Here is a 16,608-nt window from a genome sequence, read left to right as displayed (position 1 = left end):
GCCTGCCTCTTATTTAAGCATGAGACCTTCTAGACCAAAGTTATTTCAACTCTGTTCCCTTTTGTATTTCATGTAGAGTTATGGGAGCTTTTTTCCCCCCAGACTAAAGCTGCTGCATAGTGCTGTTGTGCACTGTTAAATAGCCACTACAATTCATGCTGGGGAGCTGCACTTCATCAGTGAATAAAGTGATGTTTTATTTTCTTTAATTTTCTAATGGGCCTTACAGTCCTGGGAGACCTCGAAGTGCAGCAGAAAAACAAAAGTTTGCTCAAATTAGTGCATTCTTAGCCACTCACAAGAACTAACAGTCTGTATTGCAAAAACTAGTAGGTGGCTCATCAAACAAACAAACCAACAACATAAAAACAAAACAAAACAACCCCCCCAAAAAGTTGTAATTCAAAGCTGTGTCCACCTTCCTTTGAAATCCATGGAATTGCTGCTTCTTGGATTTTTCTTTCTTCTTGTGGTGTCGCAAAACAAGAGTGATAAAGATCTCAACAGCAAGCAGAGCACTGTCTTGCAGAGTCTATGTAAGGAGTGAAGCAGTATGTGACCACTGATTGTAAAGTCTCACCCAGTATCTCATAGTCCTGATTGGCAATGTGCTCCCATTAAAAAGTTTCTGAGACCTGTTGAGTTGGTAGTGAAATGTCTGAGCCTACCAAAGATTTGGGGCAATATCAACATGGTCTAGCAAAGAAGGAATCCAGGTGATGTTCCAAAAGGCATCTCCCTTTTAAGCCAGAGATGACCACCTGCAAAAACTGGTTTTATATTGCAGAAGAAACAAGCTCAAACCACATTGACATTTGGCTTTAGAATGGCATTTCAGAGAAAAAAAAACCACAACAGTGGCAAGTAATGAGAAAAGGAAGAGTGAGGGAGAGAGAGGAAGCTTACTTGCTTTGCTGCCTTACCCGAGCGGAGCTGCTTGATTCGCCCATTGCTCGTTGCAGTGTCGACCGGCAGGAAATCCTTGAACCAGGAGATTTCAGGATCAGGGTTTCCGCTGGCAGCACAGAGCATCGTGGCTGTGCGGGCCTTTTCCACCACCTTCAGCTGCGGGCCCATGTCAATGGTCGGGAAGCCAGCTGGGAGGTGGTCTTCTGCAAGAGGGAAAAACGCACAAGGTTAAAGAGAAATGGGATATGGCTGTAGTGACAGCAGTGCCATGGTGCAGCATCTGTGACTCTGCTGGAAAACAGCAGCCTGACTTCCCTACTGAGAAGGTTTTCAAGCCCTTAAAGCACATTAGGCTCTATAATGAGCATTCATTACACCAAGAGAAGCTTCCACTAAATTTAACTCTGTTTAAATCAATTGCTTTGGGAAACGTCCATAATTTTCATTGATACGTAGGCTTCATCTATTGTTGTTAATAATTCAGTAAAAGCAGGTATTTGCCTTTTCTGTGGAGGACTAAGCTGAAGATAAAGAGACAAACACAAAGCAAAATAGTTTGAGGCATCCTGAAAAACAACAGCTAAACAATAAAACCCCTTAGAATGGTCCAGAGAGGCCCATTTTCTCTTTTTTTGACTAGAAACATTCTGTCACACTCGTAGGATAGACAGTAAATCTCTTCCTCATGCCCCAAAATCTGATTCAGAAGGCTTTTAGAAACTAATGAGTGTAAAGCTAATGAGCCACACTCAGCTCATGAGCCGCCTTGCCAGACTGTGTCACGGCAAGCTCCTGGTGCATTTTCAGGGCTGCAAAGAGCAAGGGGGGTGCAGGTATTTCAGGTCTTACTGAAATACTATAAGATGAAGCACTGCTATGGCCATTCATACAGGTACAAAAACAGTTAATTGGGTTTGCAGCTGCAGAGCCTGCTCAGGTAGGCTGGGTGGAATACATTAGCCAGCGTTCACTGATAAGCCAAGGCATGCTCTGACACCGTCATTCAATAGCAGCTGCAGAACAGAGCTCATTTACTCATTCTGTGGCAAGATGTACTGTACTCTGCTAAGCCTGAACTGCAATCAAAAGGACGTATTTTCACAGAAAAAAAAAAAAGATAAAAAACCCCACCAAACCCCAAAACCGACAACTTGAAGAACGTTTAAGAAGCTTTTAAAGCAGCAGAAACTCAATTATTTTCAGTCTGCCTTTTTTTTCCCCCCTGTTTTAAGAGAACTTAAGTAAACCTTTGGCAAATCCAGTTCTGCAAGCTCCTGGCTCACTGCAGTGTTTGAACAAACATCAGCATCTTCACAAATCTCAGGAGTCAGAACTTGCTGCAATCTGATTTTTCCTGGTATCACCACACATCTGGAATCATACCACTCACTCCTGACAGAAAGGTACTAGCAACAGGCCACCTTAGATGTTTTCTTCTACCTGTACTGCCACACCTGCAGCACAAATACAGCTTGTGATGGCTAATCTTATGTACTTCTCTCCCTAAGATCTCAGGAGAATCCCCCAAGACCCTTGACTTGTTTGCAAATCAAGAGTCTGTAGCACAAGGCAACATCTGCTGCAAACAAAACAATGCCCTGGAATACTGTTTTCCTGTTTAGATGAGAGTGACTATGAAGCATTCAAGGTTTTCTAAAGGAAAAAAAAACAGTTCCTGATGCTTATTAAAAGCACAAACCATATTTTGTCTCCCAGACCGGCTTCCCTAGAAACCTCTCTCATCATGAGCAAACATAAATTGAAATTTTTTTTTTTTTAAATGAAAGGTACCATGAAAACTAGTTCTGTTTTTAATTTGCTTTCCATTGATTTTCAAAGACAAAAGGTACATAGAGCTTAACTGGAATGACACCAGAGCTAGCATTCAGCAACAAGCAGCAGAAGCATTCGATATTGAGCAATCACAATGCATACTCCTACATGGATGAAAAGAAACAAAAGAAGGGTACACACCAAAGTATTGCATAGTATAAATTGAAAAGCAAAGGAAGATACACAGGAAAAACAGTAAACAATGACATTCCCTTGGATTGAGGCCAAGCTTGCCTGAAGTGCAGCACCTTGCTATTTACAGTATTGAAAGCAGATGTTTACTCTGGGGAAGCTGAAAACCCTGAAGTGATCTATCTAATCACCATGATTACCATTGACAATCTTTTCTGGTTTGTTCAAGATTTTACAAAGAATTCACTGAGCTAAGCATCACCCAGCTAGCTTTGTCCGAAGTCTGTTTGGAGGCTTAGCACACAGCTAAAGGCAAATCTGAAAAGACATTTGTGCAAGAAATCTCTTCCCACCGCAACAATCCTTTGCCCATAGAAAGAGAGAGAGAGATCCGAAAATCCTTCGTAGTGTTTGATCCACAGGTGCCCAACCAGCCTGCTGTGCTGGAGGTGACTGTTCAGTTAAAATTAGCAGCTTGTGATGAACCAACCACAGACCAGCAGAATTTATATGATCTAACCTTGACTTCACTGGGTGCAACAGAGAGACACTGATGACAACGAGCTAGCAGCAAAGCTACCCCTGCCATACTAGAGATCTTCTGTCAAGCCTTTTCTGGGCTGCACAGAGATGCACAGGTGCTGCTGCCGCATCACACACCCCCTGTAAGCCCAACCCATTAGAAAGCCCACACGAAAATGCTGTGCACTCAACAACTGGACAGAGGGCACAGGTGACTACCACGTGATGACCCTCAGCCCATGTGCTGAGCTGCACACAGACAGGCACAGGCAAGCATACTGATGCTGCACACAGTTTTTTCCATCTTAACTGCACACAAGCCCCAAAACTGTAGTGGCAAATGACAGTAGTAGAGAAGCAATGCATGCTGTGTCATCAGAGACGCAGCAGGTTGCCTGGGCTAGCAATGTTACCAGTATAACCCAATACCCATGCAGGCCTAGAGATTGAAACCTGCCTATCTGCTATGGCCACACTGCCACCAAAACTCAAGCAAGCAGTGCTGGCACACCTGCTTCTATAGAAACACACAGGCAGCAAGGATTTGCCCTTGTTAAGCAAACCTGGAGCCAACATTGGTGTTTAAGAGCAAGAGTGTGCTTCCAGGAGGCTGCACTCTCAGCTCACACCACTGCATGATGAGACACAGGGAAAATCTGACAGTCAGTCTCTGATGGCAGCTCAGACACCCACAGACTGGGGTTCATGTGCTATTAGTTCTGGGGTAGCTCCAGGGGATCTGCACTGGGCTCAGGCTCAAGGGAAGGATGAGCGTCTTCTCCAGAAATGATCCAAAGGCGCTCAAAGGGAGAGCTCAACTACTGCAGGTCCTCCCCATGTGCTGCATGCCTCTGGCACCAACTCTGAACACTCCTGGAGAAGAGTGGCTGTGGCAAAAAACTGAGCTGGTGACATCACAGAGCACAGCCTGGCATAAGCCCACACCTGCCCTGTCAGCAATGCTCCTGTAGAGATAATGGGGCTTCGTTCCTGCCTGGCTTGGCGTTGCCGACTTCGCTGGGACAGCATGGGATGTCTCTGTGTTCAAACACTACAGGTGACGATAGGAGTTCAGAGTTGTTCTTGCCTTGCCTTCGCCGCCAGCAAATGTCTAATCTAGGTCTAATTATGAGGCTCTGTCATGCCTCAGCTCCTTTCAGCCCCTGCTAGCTGTGCTAACTTGTCTGCACATGGAGCTTGTCAGTAACAGGAATCCTCCTATTCATGCCAATATGTGGATAACCTTATTCCAGAAAATGAATTTGTCAGCACTTGGTTTTATTCAAGGCCAACTAATGTGCTTTAAATACACATTAAAACAGGTTATGAATCTGCTTTCAAGTGCAGACTATCTCAACCAGTTTTTCTTTCTGGGTTTCAGATACTTTCAGAAGTGGTGTATCTCAGGTAGGCATTAGCTAAGAGCATGCAAAATCCAGACACAGGTAGGAGTCTTTCTGGCATTGCAAGCTCTAAATCCCTCCGTGAACTACAATAGCAGAAGCAGGAATGACAGGAGAGCAGGAAGAGAAGAGAGAAGCAGGAGGAAACCATGTGAGAGAGAAAAAAGACCACTAGTGGGTTTTGCAATTACAAACTGAAACTCAGAAAATCCATGGCTAGGCTGAGGTCTTGCTAGCAGCAGTCACCAAGGAGCCAGCAATGTCCCTCTGGCAGCTAGCATGACAGCATATTCAGGGGATATCTCATGCTCACTTGACAGCTCCCTTTGCTAATCTCCTTTCTGAGATGACAGAAATCTAACCCTTCTTCTCTTACAGCTCTTTTATGCCACACATTTCCTAAGGAAAAAGCTAAGGTAAGAAACCTCTCCCACAGCCTGAAACTAGAGCTGAGATCTCCTTTAGAGCAGCTGCAATTACACAGCTCATTCACCAGCTCCCCAGAAAATCACCTTCCCTGAGGATGCTGCCATGAGACACATACCCTTTGGGGTGTCCTTATTTTCTGCACAACTCCAAGTATCAAGTGAGGATAAGGGACACAGAGGCAATTGCAATTTATGTCTTATGAGAAGCATGAATCAGCCCCAGCATGGAATGGTATGTGGGTAACAGCTGCTTGCAGAAAAGGCCTGCAGAGAAGTCTGTGGTGAGCACAGCTGTTGATGGCTGAATCCTGCAGGATTACTCCCAGGATTTTGCTCAGAACTTGTAATCTCTCACAGAACAGAAAACTTGGAGGGGTTCCTATTAGTGCAAACCCTGTGCAGCATTGCAGTCTTGCAGCCATTCAGCTGTACTTTGCGGGTCATATCATGACTTAGCACCTGTAGGACCTTCCCCATACCACTCTGGATTTCCTGTGTTGATGTAGGAAATGGTATTTTAGAAATGATAGTGCAAACTGTAAACGCGTTTATGGAAGTTATCTGTCATATTCCTCTTCCTGTAAAAGTCAGGCCTGTTTAGTAGCATGAGCCCAATTGTTCACACTGCTGAGGGAGAGAGAAAAAAGGATACCAAATATAATTTTGAAAGAGCAAAAAGTAGCTTTTCTATACCTTACAGCTATAGCTGTGAGGCTAAATCTCTTACAATCTATCAAAACCACTGTCCCTCTGGAAGAGGTGTTCTCAACTCATTTCAAGTGAGATATTGGACCCTATCGCCACACAGGACTGGAAACAGCTTATCTGGGCCACTGGCTCCTGACAGCCTGTGGCAGCTGAGGAACTTCCAGTTCAACATCAATTTTAGGTGCTCAGTAGGAATGATTAAAACACAAAGCTGCTTTGTTTTCAGTTCTGCCAGGTATCTAAAGCCATGCAGGAGCATGTGGTGGTAGGGACAAGCCAGGAAATGGGTTGAGGGCAGAGACATCTCTGATAAATGCATTTGACTCTGGTCAGCATTGCAGAGGAGCAGGATACATGTATTAAAAGCTGTTGCACTTGTTCCCAACCTTTTGGTGAGGCAGCCTGGAGGTAGCGGTTTGATGCAATTTAATGTAGGACATTAAACAAGCAACCCTTGTCTACTGACAGACTTGTATTTGAAGGATCCACGGAATTACTTCACAAATTTCACAAGCTTCCAAATCTCCCTTTGAGACACAAACACATTAGCAAATGCAAAGATTATCAGTGCAAGGAAGATAGCCTGGCTAGTCGGCAATGTTAACTAATGAAAGACGCAAGCCAGTAAGATCATAAGCACACCACACTCTAGGACATCTGTTTGCTGAATAAACAGCCCTAATTCCTTCAGCACAGGTTACACAGCGTGGCTATTCAATTACTGCAAGACAATCAAAAGCAGTCCAGCAATCCAGCAGCCCAGCAGAATGGCATCATTTTACATGATAAGAAAGCCCTGACATCGCTCTGCTCAGGTTCACCTGAAGCTGCACAAAGAGCATTTTATCAGCCATTTTGAGGTGATGCGCTCTTCCGGCATCCTTCTTCTTACGAAAGCCCTCTAAGAGGTATACCAAAATTACTATCCACCTTCATGGTCTCCAAAGGCTGCCTGGTGTAGGGCTACCGCCCCTGTGGGGAGTGGTGGGAGAAGGAGTGCATTTGTGTGTGCTCGCTGCTGGAGCCAAGTCTCATGCAGGCTAACAAATGCCCTGTCGACACTGGCACCACCTTGCAATTGCCTAAGGAAAAGGTGGGGCAGTGAAACCAACCTGTTTCAAAGGCAGCAAAGTCTTAATTACTGGGTTAGCAAGTATAAAACAGTTTCAGGCAGGCAGAAAATACAAACAGTCATCTATCGATGACAGGGCTTTTAATGACAAATCTGACGGCTCTGTATGACATCATGCCAACGTGACATGTTGAAGCTGCCTGCTGAAAATAGGGAGAAGGGCACAGATGAATGGGTGGGTGTGGAAACAAGCTCGAGAAGGACTTCTCTGTGTCATGGTGTAACCACATGAATTACTGCACAAGAGCTTACAGTAAACAAAGTATTTGCTATCTCTTAGAAAGATCACAGCAGCAGCAGCAGCAGCAAAACAGTTCACAAAAGAAAGAATCTGAGTCAGTCCAAAACAAAGAAAGTACTGTAAGGAAAATTCAAGAAAATACGAGACCAGACAAGGCAGAAGAGGATAAACTGTCAGGCAGATTCCTGCCCTGGGGGCTCACAGCGTGGGAGCTCAAAGGACCCGCTCATTCTAGAGGTTATGAGTCCATAAAACACCCGACGGAGACAGTTCTACCCTTCAGGTGCCGGAAGGGCGCTCCTAAGATTGTCCTTTCCTGGCTGGACAGCTATTACCTCCATTTAGAAGCCACTGATACCTTCTTAGTAGCACAGCTGGCCATTCCAAGGCATTTGTTTATCTCAGAGGGGAGCAGGACAGCTTTGTAGATGTGTGTGTTCCCAAGAGCAAGACACAGCAGCACCTTCCAACCAGCCTCAGTGTTGGTTCAGCCTGTGCCTGTGCCAAGTCTCAGCACTGCTCCTCACTGTGTTCCCACGTGTGTGGCAGGAAGGTAACCCACGGTCACTCCAGCAACGCCACCTCCCTAGGGCTGAGCACCCTGCATTTGCTGTGCACTGGCACCCAGCATTCACTCTCACCCAGAATGCAACATTGGTTTCTCCAAGCCTGAAGAGGGACACACTGTATCTCAATAGATGAAACAAATTGTTCCTCCCAGCCCTTAGAGATGTTGTTCTCATCCAAATAACATTCTTTCATGCCTTATGATACCTCTCAACCTGCCCTGAGGAACTGGCCAAGACAAAACAAGGTGCCACAAATGTAGGGCCAGCTCTCCATTAGGAAATACTTTCTCCTTCCCTTTAAGAAGCATTGCAACATGCCACTGACAAAGCCCTCCAAGATACACAGGACATTGCCACATATCAGCCATAGTTACATCTAAGGTACTCATGGGGTTGCTAATTCAGCCTAGACTCAGGCTAGGATACAGAAAACAAGCACAGCTCTAGAGGCACTAATGGAGGCTACAGCTGGCACTCTCCAGTATGGCTGAGCCCCTAAGCACAGCCCAAAGTAAAATATGAGCAAGGTCCCTCTGGAGAAAGTTCACTTCCATGAGCATGGCCTTGCACTCCTCTGATGTAGGGTCTTCATCAACACTGCTAGATCTGCTGAGCCATAGCTTCAGTAGTGAACAGGCAATTCCTTCTCTTCTTCACAGATAACAGCTTGTGACCTGCGCTTGACAGAGGGCAACACAAAGATGATTAACAGCTACTGAGGCTGACTCAGACTCAGTCACAAACTTGAGCAAATTAAAGGTTTGCACCTACAATCCACCCTTTCAGTTCTTTGTTTAGGAATCTTTCTAAGTAATAACAACTTTTCCTGAGTATGTGTTAGCTGTGGAGTCTGCTGTCAGCCAGCAGACCTCAACTCATCCTGGAAGAAACAATTTATACTTTTATCAGATTAGACCACAACAGTCTAAGATGGCATTTACAAAATCCCTACTACTAACACCATCCTTCATCCTGTCTACCTCTTCTTGCTTTCCATTCTGGTTTCCTTGCAACGACAGTCACATTTGTAGTCTTGGTCCTAATTCCAAGACTTACACCAAAGGTATCTAAAACAGAGAAAAAAATCAAGAATAAAAATTATAGGAGAGGCTCATCTACTCAGGTTAAACAGGCTCTGTGCCATAGGGCGGAGTCTCTACAAAGTGATGACAGCCTCTTAGAGTGAAGGGAAGTTTGATATAACATCCCTTAAGAGGTGAGGACCACCCTAGACTTCCTGCTTCAAATCGAAGCCCACTATTGTGCCATGAATGTACAGCAATGTCCTCAGACAACTCACAGCCAGAGAAACATCAAAACAAGCATTTTCCTGAGAGACCACAGAAACCAGTCACTCATGTTAATGATGTACTAAAAAGGGCTTAGCTTGTATGGCACTGACACTCATTTAAGTGTTCAGACTACAGCACAGCAGAAACTGTGGCAAGAAACGTAAAGAATGTAAAATTGTACTTACACACAAGTAAAATAAGTGGTATCTTCAAGACTGCCTGCCTGAGCAAGCATCCTTTTTTTAACCCTTGTTTGGCGAGAAAAAAAAAATTGTTTGTTGTTTTTTGTTTTGTTCTGTTTTCTAAATTCCTCCCCAAAAAGTACAGCATAATTTCAAGTAGATAAAAATAGATTTTAGTGGGTCATATCCAACAGCTGATAAATAAGCCTAGATTCTTTCACTATTACTTACAAAAAACCTCATCAGCTGGAAGTATGCATTGAAAAACCTCGCAAAAGTTCTTTAAGCACAATGAACTCAGAAGGGTTTTGCAGCCAGCTATTAAGACTCCATAGTAAAGGAACAGTAAAAGACAACCATGCTGTGCTTTCAGGCAGGACTGTGTCATTTGTTGGTACCAACTGTTGAATATAACTGCCTGTAGAACTGTTTTCAAACCATTGCTTCTTTTTAATATTTTATTCTGAGAAATACAACATAACTATTGCCACTCCGTGTTTCCTAATGACAGAATACATAAACACACTCCCACTAAAACATACCCAAAACTTCCATCTTTTGAGAGAAAAGCACAGAAACAGCTTTTCTTGCATTCTACGTCATTTATTAATCCCCTGCATTTTCTACACTGCTTCACCTGCACTGATGTGATATGATACTAGCACAGAGATTTTCATTTTTAAGATGTACAATCAATAATACATTTCCATATACCATTAAATCCAATGTGTGGTTAAATTAATGGAGCATTTGACTTTTGATCCATGTATATTTGGTTGCAGCTCAGTGCAGGAAAAAATGCAGGAGCACTGAGTTAATCTGACAACAGAGTTCTCCCACACTTTCTAACATGGAGTTTCAGATTAAAGTGAAGCATTCCTACTGCCACTCAGCTGGAATACTAAATCTGTTCATTTCCACTTCACAGGCCAGAATGCAAGATTTTTGGTCACTTAACTCCTACTGAAAGGGCTAGATCGTGTTAAAATCTAATTTCTATTTAGTTCCTGCAGCCTGTCTGCAAAGCTACCAATCCAGTGGCTTCTGCCTCTGTGGGGGAACATCACAGCCTGTCAAAGCAACAGTGGACAGCAGTTCTAAAGCAAAAACTAAGGACGGGAAAAAGTTGCATGCTTTGACCAAATATCCTGCTGGAAAAGTCTTCTTTTCTAGCAATTGTTCCAACATGGGAAGAAAAAGCATTGCCTTTCCTTGCATCTAAGCTACTGAAAAAGGAAAATATTCAGACAACATAGAAGAGCAATGACTTTTAAAGGATAATCACTGTGATACTACTTGAGAGAGAAAAAGAACTCCCTCTTGTCTTTCACCCTCCTCAAAATCCCCAAACAAAAACTCTTGGGGATGTTGCAAATATTCTGGAAATACTAGCTCGGAAGTTGAACCGGGGAGGAGAAAGCACAAAAATACTCTTGGCATTCACAACCAGCCAGTGATTCAAAAGGAGTGCAAAGGTTCCCCCTGCTCTCAAAGAATGCCCTCCCAAAACACCTCTTTAATCTCTGATCTCAAGGACTAAACTGAGACTGGAAGGCACCCTCCAAAATTGCCAAGCTCTGGGATGAAGTGCCTCTGTTATGCAGTTAGTTGTTTGAATCCCAAAGCTAGCAATCAAGGTGTGTGGGTGTGGGAAAGGAGAACAAACAATTCTTACAGAAACAAGGCTCCTTTGCCTCAAACAAGCTGAAAAGCACCAGCCCCAGTGCTCAACAGCCAGAATTTCTCTCCATCTCCCTGTATGACCTCTTCCCTCACCCTGTGCCTTTTCTTCAGCACCATCCTTTCCTGCCACTGTAAACTCTCATGCACATGGCTGTTGACTATTTCCTTAATTGTTTTGAGCTCAGAAATCATATAAAAATGTTTTTTAAAAGTTAGCAAAAGCAGTAGGTAGAACCACTCCCAGTAAAGGCCAATAGAGTAAAATACAAACTAAATTTATAGTCCAAGGCATTATTTCTTTACAGTATTAAAAAGGAAGATAAACTTTAAGAAAATATTCACATATTAACATCATGTATCTCTGTGAGAGTTTCTGACAAATCCTTTCTCAGACAAATTGCATTTTCAAATGAAATAATAAACATGAAGTTTCAATGCACTTGTTCTACTGCAGCCAGCTCAGGCATAGAGGGTCTGCATGCACAGAATTCACTGGAGAATTGTAAGAAGGACTTTAATTTAATCTGAACGCCAGACAGATCAGTGATGTAGTAAATCACTGCTTTCCACTTGGAAGCTTTAAAATACTCTTATCACAGAAAACATCTTGAGATACCGGGTATCTAACTTTATTTACTTGGTTGGGAAGTGACTTTTTATAAAGGGGAAAAACACAGTAAGACTTGACCAGTTCGGAACAGAAATATTCTCATACTATGAGTTTTATGTCTTGTATTAAGCCATCACTTTCTAGAAGATCCATTAATTGCACTGGCTCCAACATCACTTTAGACAGAGACTCTGGTTACCTTAACAGTCTTTCAGAGACCATATGAAGCAGAAAGGCTCCCAGCTAAAGACCAGTAGCAAGCCAATGGCTATATGCAAACACAAATAAGACATTGTTGCCAGACAAACGATGGTTTTAATGATGGGATGATGTAATTGATCAGAGTTTAACAGAGGACGTACTCTTCTTTTTACAGACAGCAAGTGTTGCAGAGGCTCAATACCCTATTTACTGCTTTGCCACAACACCCATCTTTTCAGAAAGATGTGCAATAAAAGGAGTGGCTCACAATTTCAGGCAAGGCTTTAAACAAATCCCCAGTGCAGAACCTCATAAATTAAAGAGCATGCAACAGATAAATGGAAAGCTGGCAGTGAAACCGTATCAAGGCCAAGTGGATAAGAAAAAATGGCACCTCTTGGCTCCTGTGGTACTCATCTTAATGTAAACCAAACCCTGGAGATCAGATGAAATTCCTTTGATGTTCAAGGAAAACGCATTCCCTAACACTAGGCATATTTGCTGCTAGTCTAAGGTTCATTTTATCAAAGGACCACTAATGAATTTGTGAGTTTCCTCACCCCTCTTCCCTGGCACATGAGGAGGCCTGCAGAGGTATGTGGCACGGAAACCCTCCTTCCAAGATGGAAGGTCGTGTTTTCCTTAAATACGATCCTTACCTTTCTCCCCAAAACATTACATTTACCAGACACATACCAAGAAAGCTAAACAGACACTTGGATTTAGCTAGCTTCATCTTCACTATACTAGAAAATTAAGGAAAGCTTTTAAAGGATTTTTTTCCCTCTTGAAAACTGAGAATACTCTGCCTTGGAGTTTTAAAGACAATCTGCTATTTTTCCAACGTAATGTAATTCCAGGTTTCTTTAGAAAGGTCTCTGCAGCAGCTCCACACACTAGTAGGTGGGAAGAGCATTCCCCACAGCAGCTGTTAACTTTTCCTTAATTCTTTTTTTTTTTTCCTCTCCCCAAATGGAAAAGCACAGGAAAAGGGGGGAAAAGGTTGCCACTAGGAACTTCCCAGTACATTCTCCTGCAATAAAGCCAAGGTTCAGAATAAACAGAATTAAGAAGAGCTATTGGGGGATGTCAAGCTCTTTCCCAGTGTGAGTTTTGTTTTGTTCCTGATTGACTGGCAGGCAGCATTTAACAATGAGGGGCTAAAGCACCACGATGTTGCAGGTCTCAAAAAAACAATTACAGGAGAACTGAATGCAGGAATTGCTTTGTCTCCCTTGGTCTGAACCATCTTTCCTTCAGCCCCTCACACACACACACACACATAGTTACAAGTGTCCCCTCCAGCTGTGTTACGGTGTTTTGACACGATACACACAGCCTGGCTTGCAAGAGGTTGTTCCTGCAGGACTTTAAACATCCACCTTTCCTTAAACCCCTCAGATGTTTCCAATGAGAGCTTTACAGCAGGGGTGATGTTACTGTGTGCTCCAGCTCCTGGTGCATATGAAGTAGCCAGCCCTGCCACAAGACATGGCACTTCTGTCCTGCTCTGTAGGTATGTGCAGGGGTGGCTGGCTGGCTGTGGCTGAGCAGTCCCATATCCCATATGTGTTCCCACGTTGTCGCAGGGGGGATACTTTGCATGCTCTGCTGAGGCCTCGAAGACATGGCTGTGACTATCAGAGCTGATGGGGGCTGCAACAGAGGCACTGCATTTTGAGCCAGGAGGTCACAGTATGTGCTTTTGCTGCTGCTGCCAACTCAGGAAACTGCTGTTCAGGTTAGACCAGATTTTCCAGTATGGATAACAACGGCACTATTTACATTTCGTACACCTAAAAGGAAGACTTTGCTGGAGCAGATGTCTTAGAAGGAAGCTCAAAGACTATAAAGCATATAAAAGCCACAGCAGCTCCTCTGACCTGTTCCAGCACGGCCCAGGTGATTTTGTCTGCACAGATTGCCCGACCAGCTGATATACACTGTGCTGCTCACTGCAAGGTGTCAAAAACGATAAAGCACCTCCATGGTTTGATTTTCTGCCAGGCAAACACTGGCTGGCAGTGACCACACATGGAGAGGCCATGCAGTGTTGTCCTTTATTAGCATGTCAACGATTGCTCTCCTAATGTTCTCACAGATTAGACTCCCAAAGTTGGAAATGTGAGCATGCTTGGGTATAACTAATTGGAAATAGGTCCTGAATTCCTAATAACCAAAGTTATGGTCCTGGGATTTATGCCAAATTAAAGACAATTAATTCTCCTCTCTTGATTATTACACACCTTAATAGCTCTGTCCTTGAGTTAGTTCCATCCCTGATGTGCAGAGCCCTTTAGCTCAGTCTCTAAAATTCAATGTGCATGAAGAATGGTTAATAAGAAAGCGCTGAATCAAATCTCAGTTACTGTATCAAGATCTCTCATGTTTTACAACAGTGGAAAAAAACATTGGATTCAAAGCTTACTTCAGATCCTAGATTATAAAGGCATTTGCTGCACAGCCTCTGCACTCTAGTCTTTAGAGGCCTTAAACAATTCCACGTTTCTCTTTAAAATGTTCTTTTAAAATATCACATGGCAGTATATACAGATAATCAGGATTGTTTTCATTAAATGATTTCAGTGAAGTTCACTGGCTTTATTTGATATACAAAAGACTATTTAACCTTCTCCCAAGATACTCTACTGATGTAATTACAAGCAAAAGATGAGGCACGGCTCTCCCAGCTGCAACCATTAATAGGAAAGAAAACATTCTGCTAAGCAGAGGCCACTGTAAGTCTTTCCTAGAGGATGTAAGAGGCAGGTGTCTTCTTGCAGAGAAGAATACGGTAAATCTTCATTTTCCCAGCTCACTCTACAGAGCACAGGCCACTGGTGTTGGGAGCGTTCAGCTGGTGGAAAAGTCAAGAGTGAGTGTATGTTTAAGGTAAAATAAAAGCTGGCATTCCCGTTTTAAGCATCCCTTACATGCAAAGTAAACAAGACCACATATCACTTTTGGAGCACCAACAACAGCAAACCCTGCAGCAAGGCATACTCTGCTGAAGCCCTGAAGACATGGCTGTGATCAACCATGATCTCACCTGGGACGCAAGAGGACACACTTGCCAAGGACTGAAGCAGAACTGACTGATTCTCAGCTGCTTGCTTTCCCAAGCTGATAATCAACACAAAATGCCAAGAAGAGACACCCTGAACAATCAGTCTCTGATATGGGAGATGGTCACAGGGACCTCAATCTTCTTGGTAAAACATCGTATTTCTTTCCAGATAGGGGTTTTCATACCCATGACCTGTCTGAGAGAAGACAAAGTAGGTCTCCATCCTATTTGTGAAAATCAACAATACAGTTCCAGTCTTCTCCAGACAGTGCTCAGCCTCCTTGTGACCAGCCCCATGTCTCACAGCAGCTGGAGGAAGATCTTAGGGGTTTCTCTAAAAGACAAATGGCAGGGAAACCACAGACCCATGAAATCTGAGCTTCTGGCTCCTGAGGCTTGTACATTGCAGACAAAGCTGTCAGCAGACAGTCAGCTGTTGGGATTTTTACCACATCTACCCCACAGCAGACCTGGGGCAGATCCCTACAGAACTCATACAGAAGAAATCATTCCCTGTGACAAAGTAGGAGGAGAATATCCCCAACAAAGCCATGAATGTTTCCATGTGAGAACTGAAAATCCCAGTTTCATACTGTCTGTTGAGTCCTCGGATCTAAGGCTAACACGACTCTCCAAAGAACTTGTCTGCTCAGCCACGGAACTGATTCCATGCCTTGAGACAGAAAGGTGAATTCTAAAAAAGCAGGAACACTGGAATCTTTAAGGTAATGTGAGGAAGGAAGCGCAGGAAAGCTCCCTTTCAACTTGTGGCTCATCAACAACTTTGGTCTGCTACAGAACAGCAAATAAACAAGTTCGCCTTCCCATATATGCAAGCAGCAAGCAAACCAACAAAATAAATGAAGCAAGCAAACCCACATTTTTTATTTGGTATTGTGAGACAATGTTACACTGAATGGTCTATATTTTTTTTTCCAGAGAGATCAGAGAGCCCTTGGGCTAAAAGACCTGAGAAACTCTAGTTTGGGAAATAGGGCCCAATCAGCCTGGGAAGCTGGGCTGCCAACATGCACAAGCTTTGGACCCAAACCTTGACACACTGAGAACAAAAGGCTGATTCTCCCCAGGCAAACCACCTGCGAACAGAGTAACAGCATCATCTTACATTTACACAGAGAACAGAAATTAAATTAGCAAGTAGATTTTGATCATGAAGTGACCTTTAAAAATGATTGAGAGAAGAAAACATTAGCTACCGTTATTTGCTCTGATACGGATCCCTCCTGAAGGCAACCTTGTGTGCAAAATATTATTGCTAATTTTATTTCACATTTTCAAACGGTTTTTAGGAATTTAAGATGACTCTTATTTTTTTTCATAGACAGGCTTTGCTGTCTTCCTTTTTGTTTTCATATAAGCACAAATTGGATAAAGTACTGTAGCTGAACTTAAAAGAACTGGACAATTTTATGATGTTTAATAACATTTGTAGCTATAAAGGCTAAAACCACTAAAAGTAATGAAATCTCATGCTCAGGCACTTAAGGTTTTCTTCTCCTCTTGTCCCACATGCTGAACTGTGGAATTAGTTTATGTCAGTATGGGAAGGAGAAAACACCTTCTCCTTGGAGACACCCAAGGGGCTTGGCTATGACTGGAGGTCAGGGTCCCAGCCAGCCTCATGGCAAACTGTTACATCCTGCAATCTCTTCTCACTCAGCCGTTGACATGCTGA

General features: G+C 43.3%; 1 protein-coding gene across 1 annotated transcript in view; it reads right to left on the bottom strand.

Moving 5' to 3' along the window:
• PTPRF (protein tyrosine phosphatase receptor type F) overlaps nt 1–16,608 on the bottom strand; it is a 196,438-nt gene that overhangs the window by 106,561 nt on the left and 73,269 nt on the right. The window contains exon 3 of the mRNA XM_054384023.1: nt 924–1,112. Within this exon, the coding sequence (XP_054239998.1) occupies nt 924–1,112 (189 nt within the window). The remainder of the gene's footprint in view (nt 1–923; nt 1,113–16,608) is intronic.

Source organism: Indicator indicator, chromosome 10 (genome assembly GCF_027791375.1).
Source record: "Indicator indicator isolate 239-I01 chromosome 10, UM_Iind_1.1, whole genome shotgun sequence".
Lineage (NCBI taxonomy): Eukaryota > Metazoa > Chordata > Aves > Piciformes > Indicatoridae > Indicator > Indicator indicator.
Note: the sequence above shows the minus strand (reverse complement) of the source record. Positions and strands in the feature narration are given on the sequence as shown.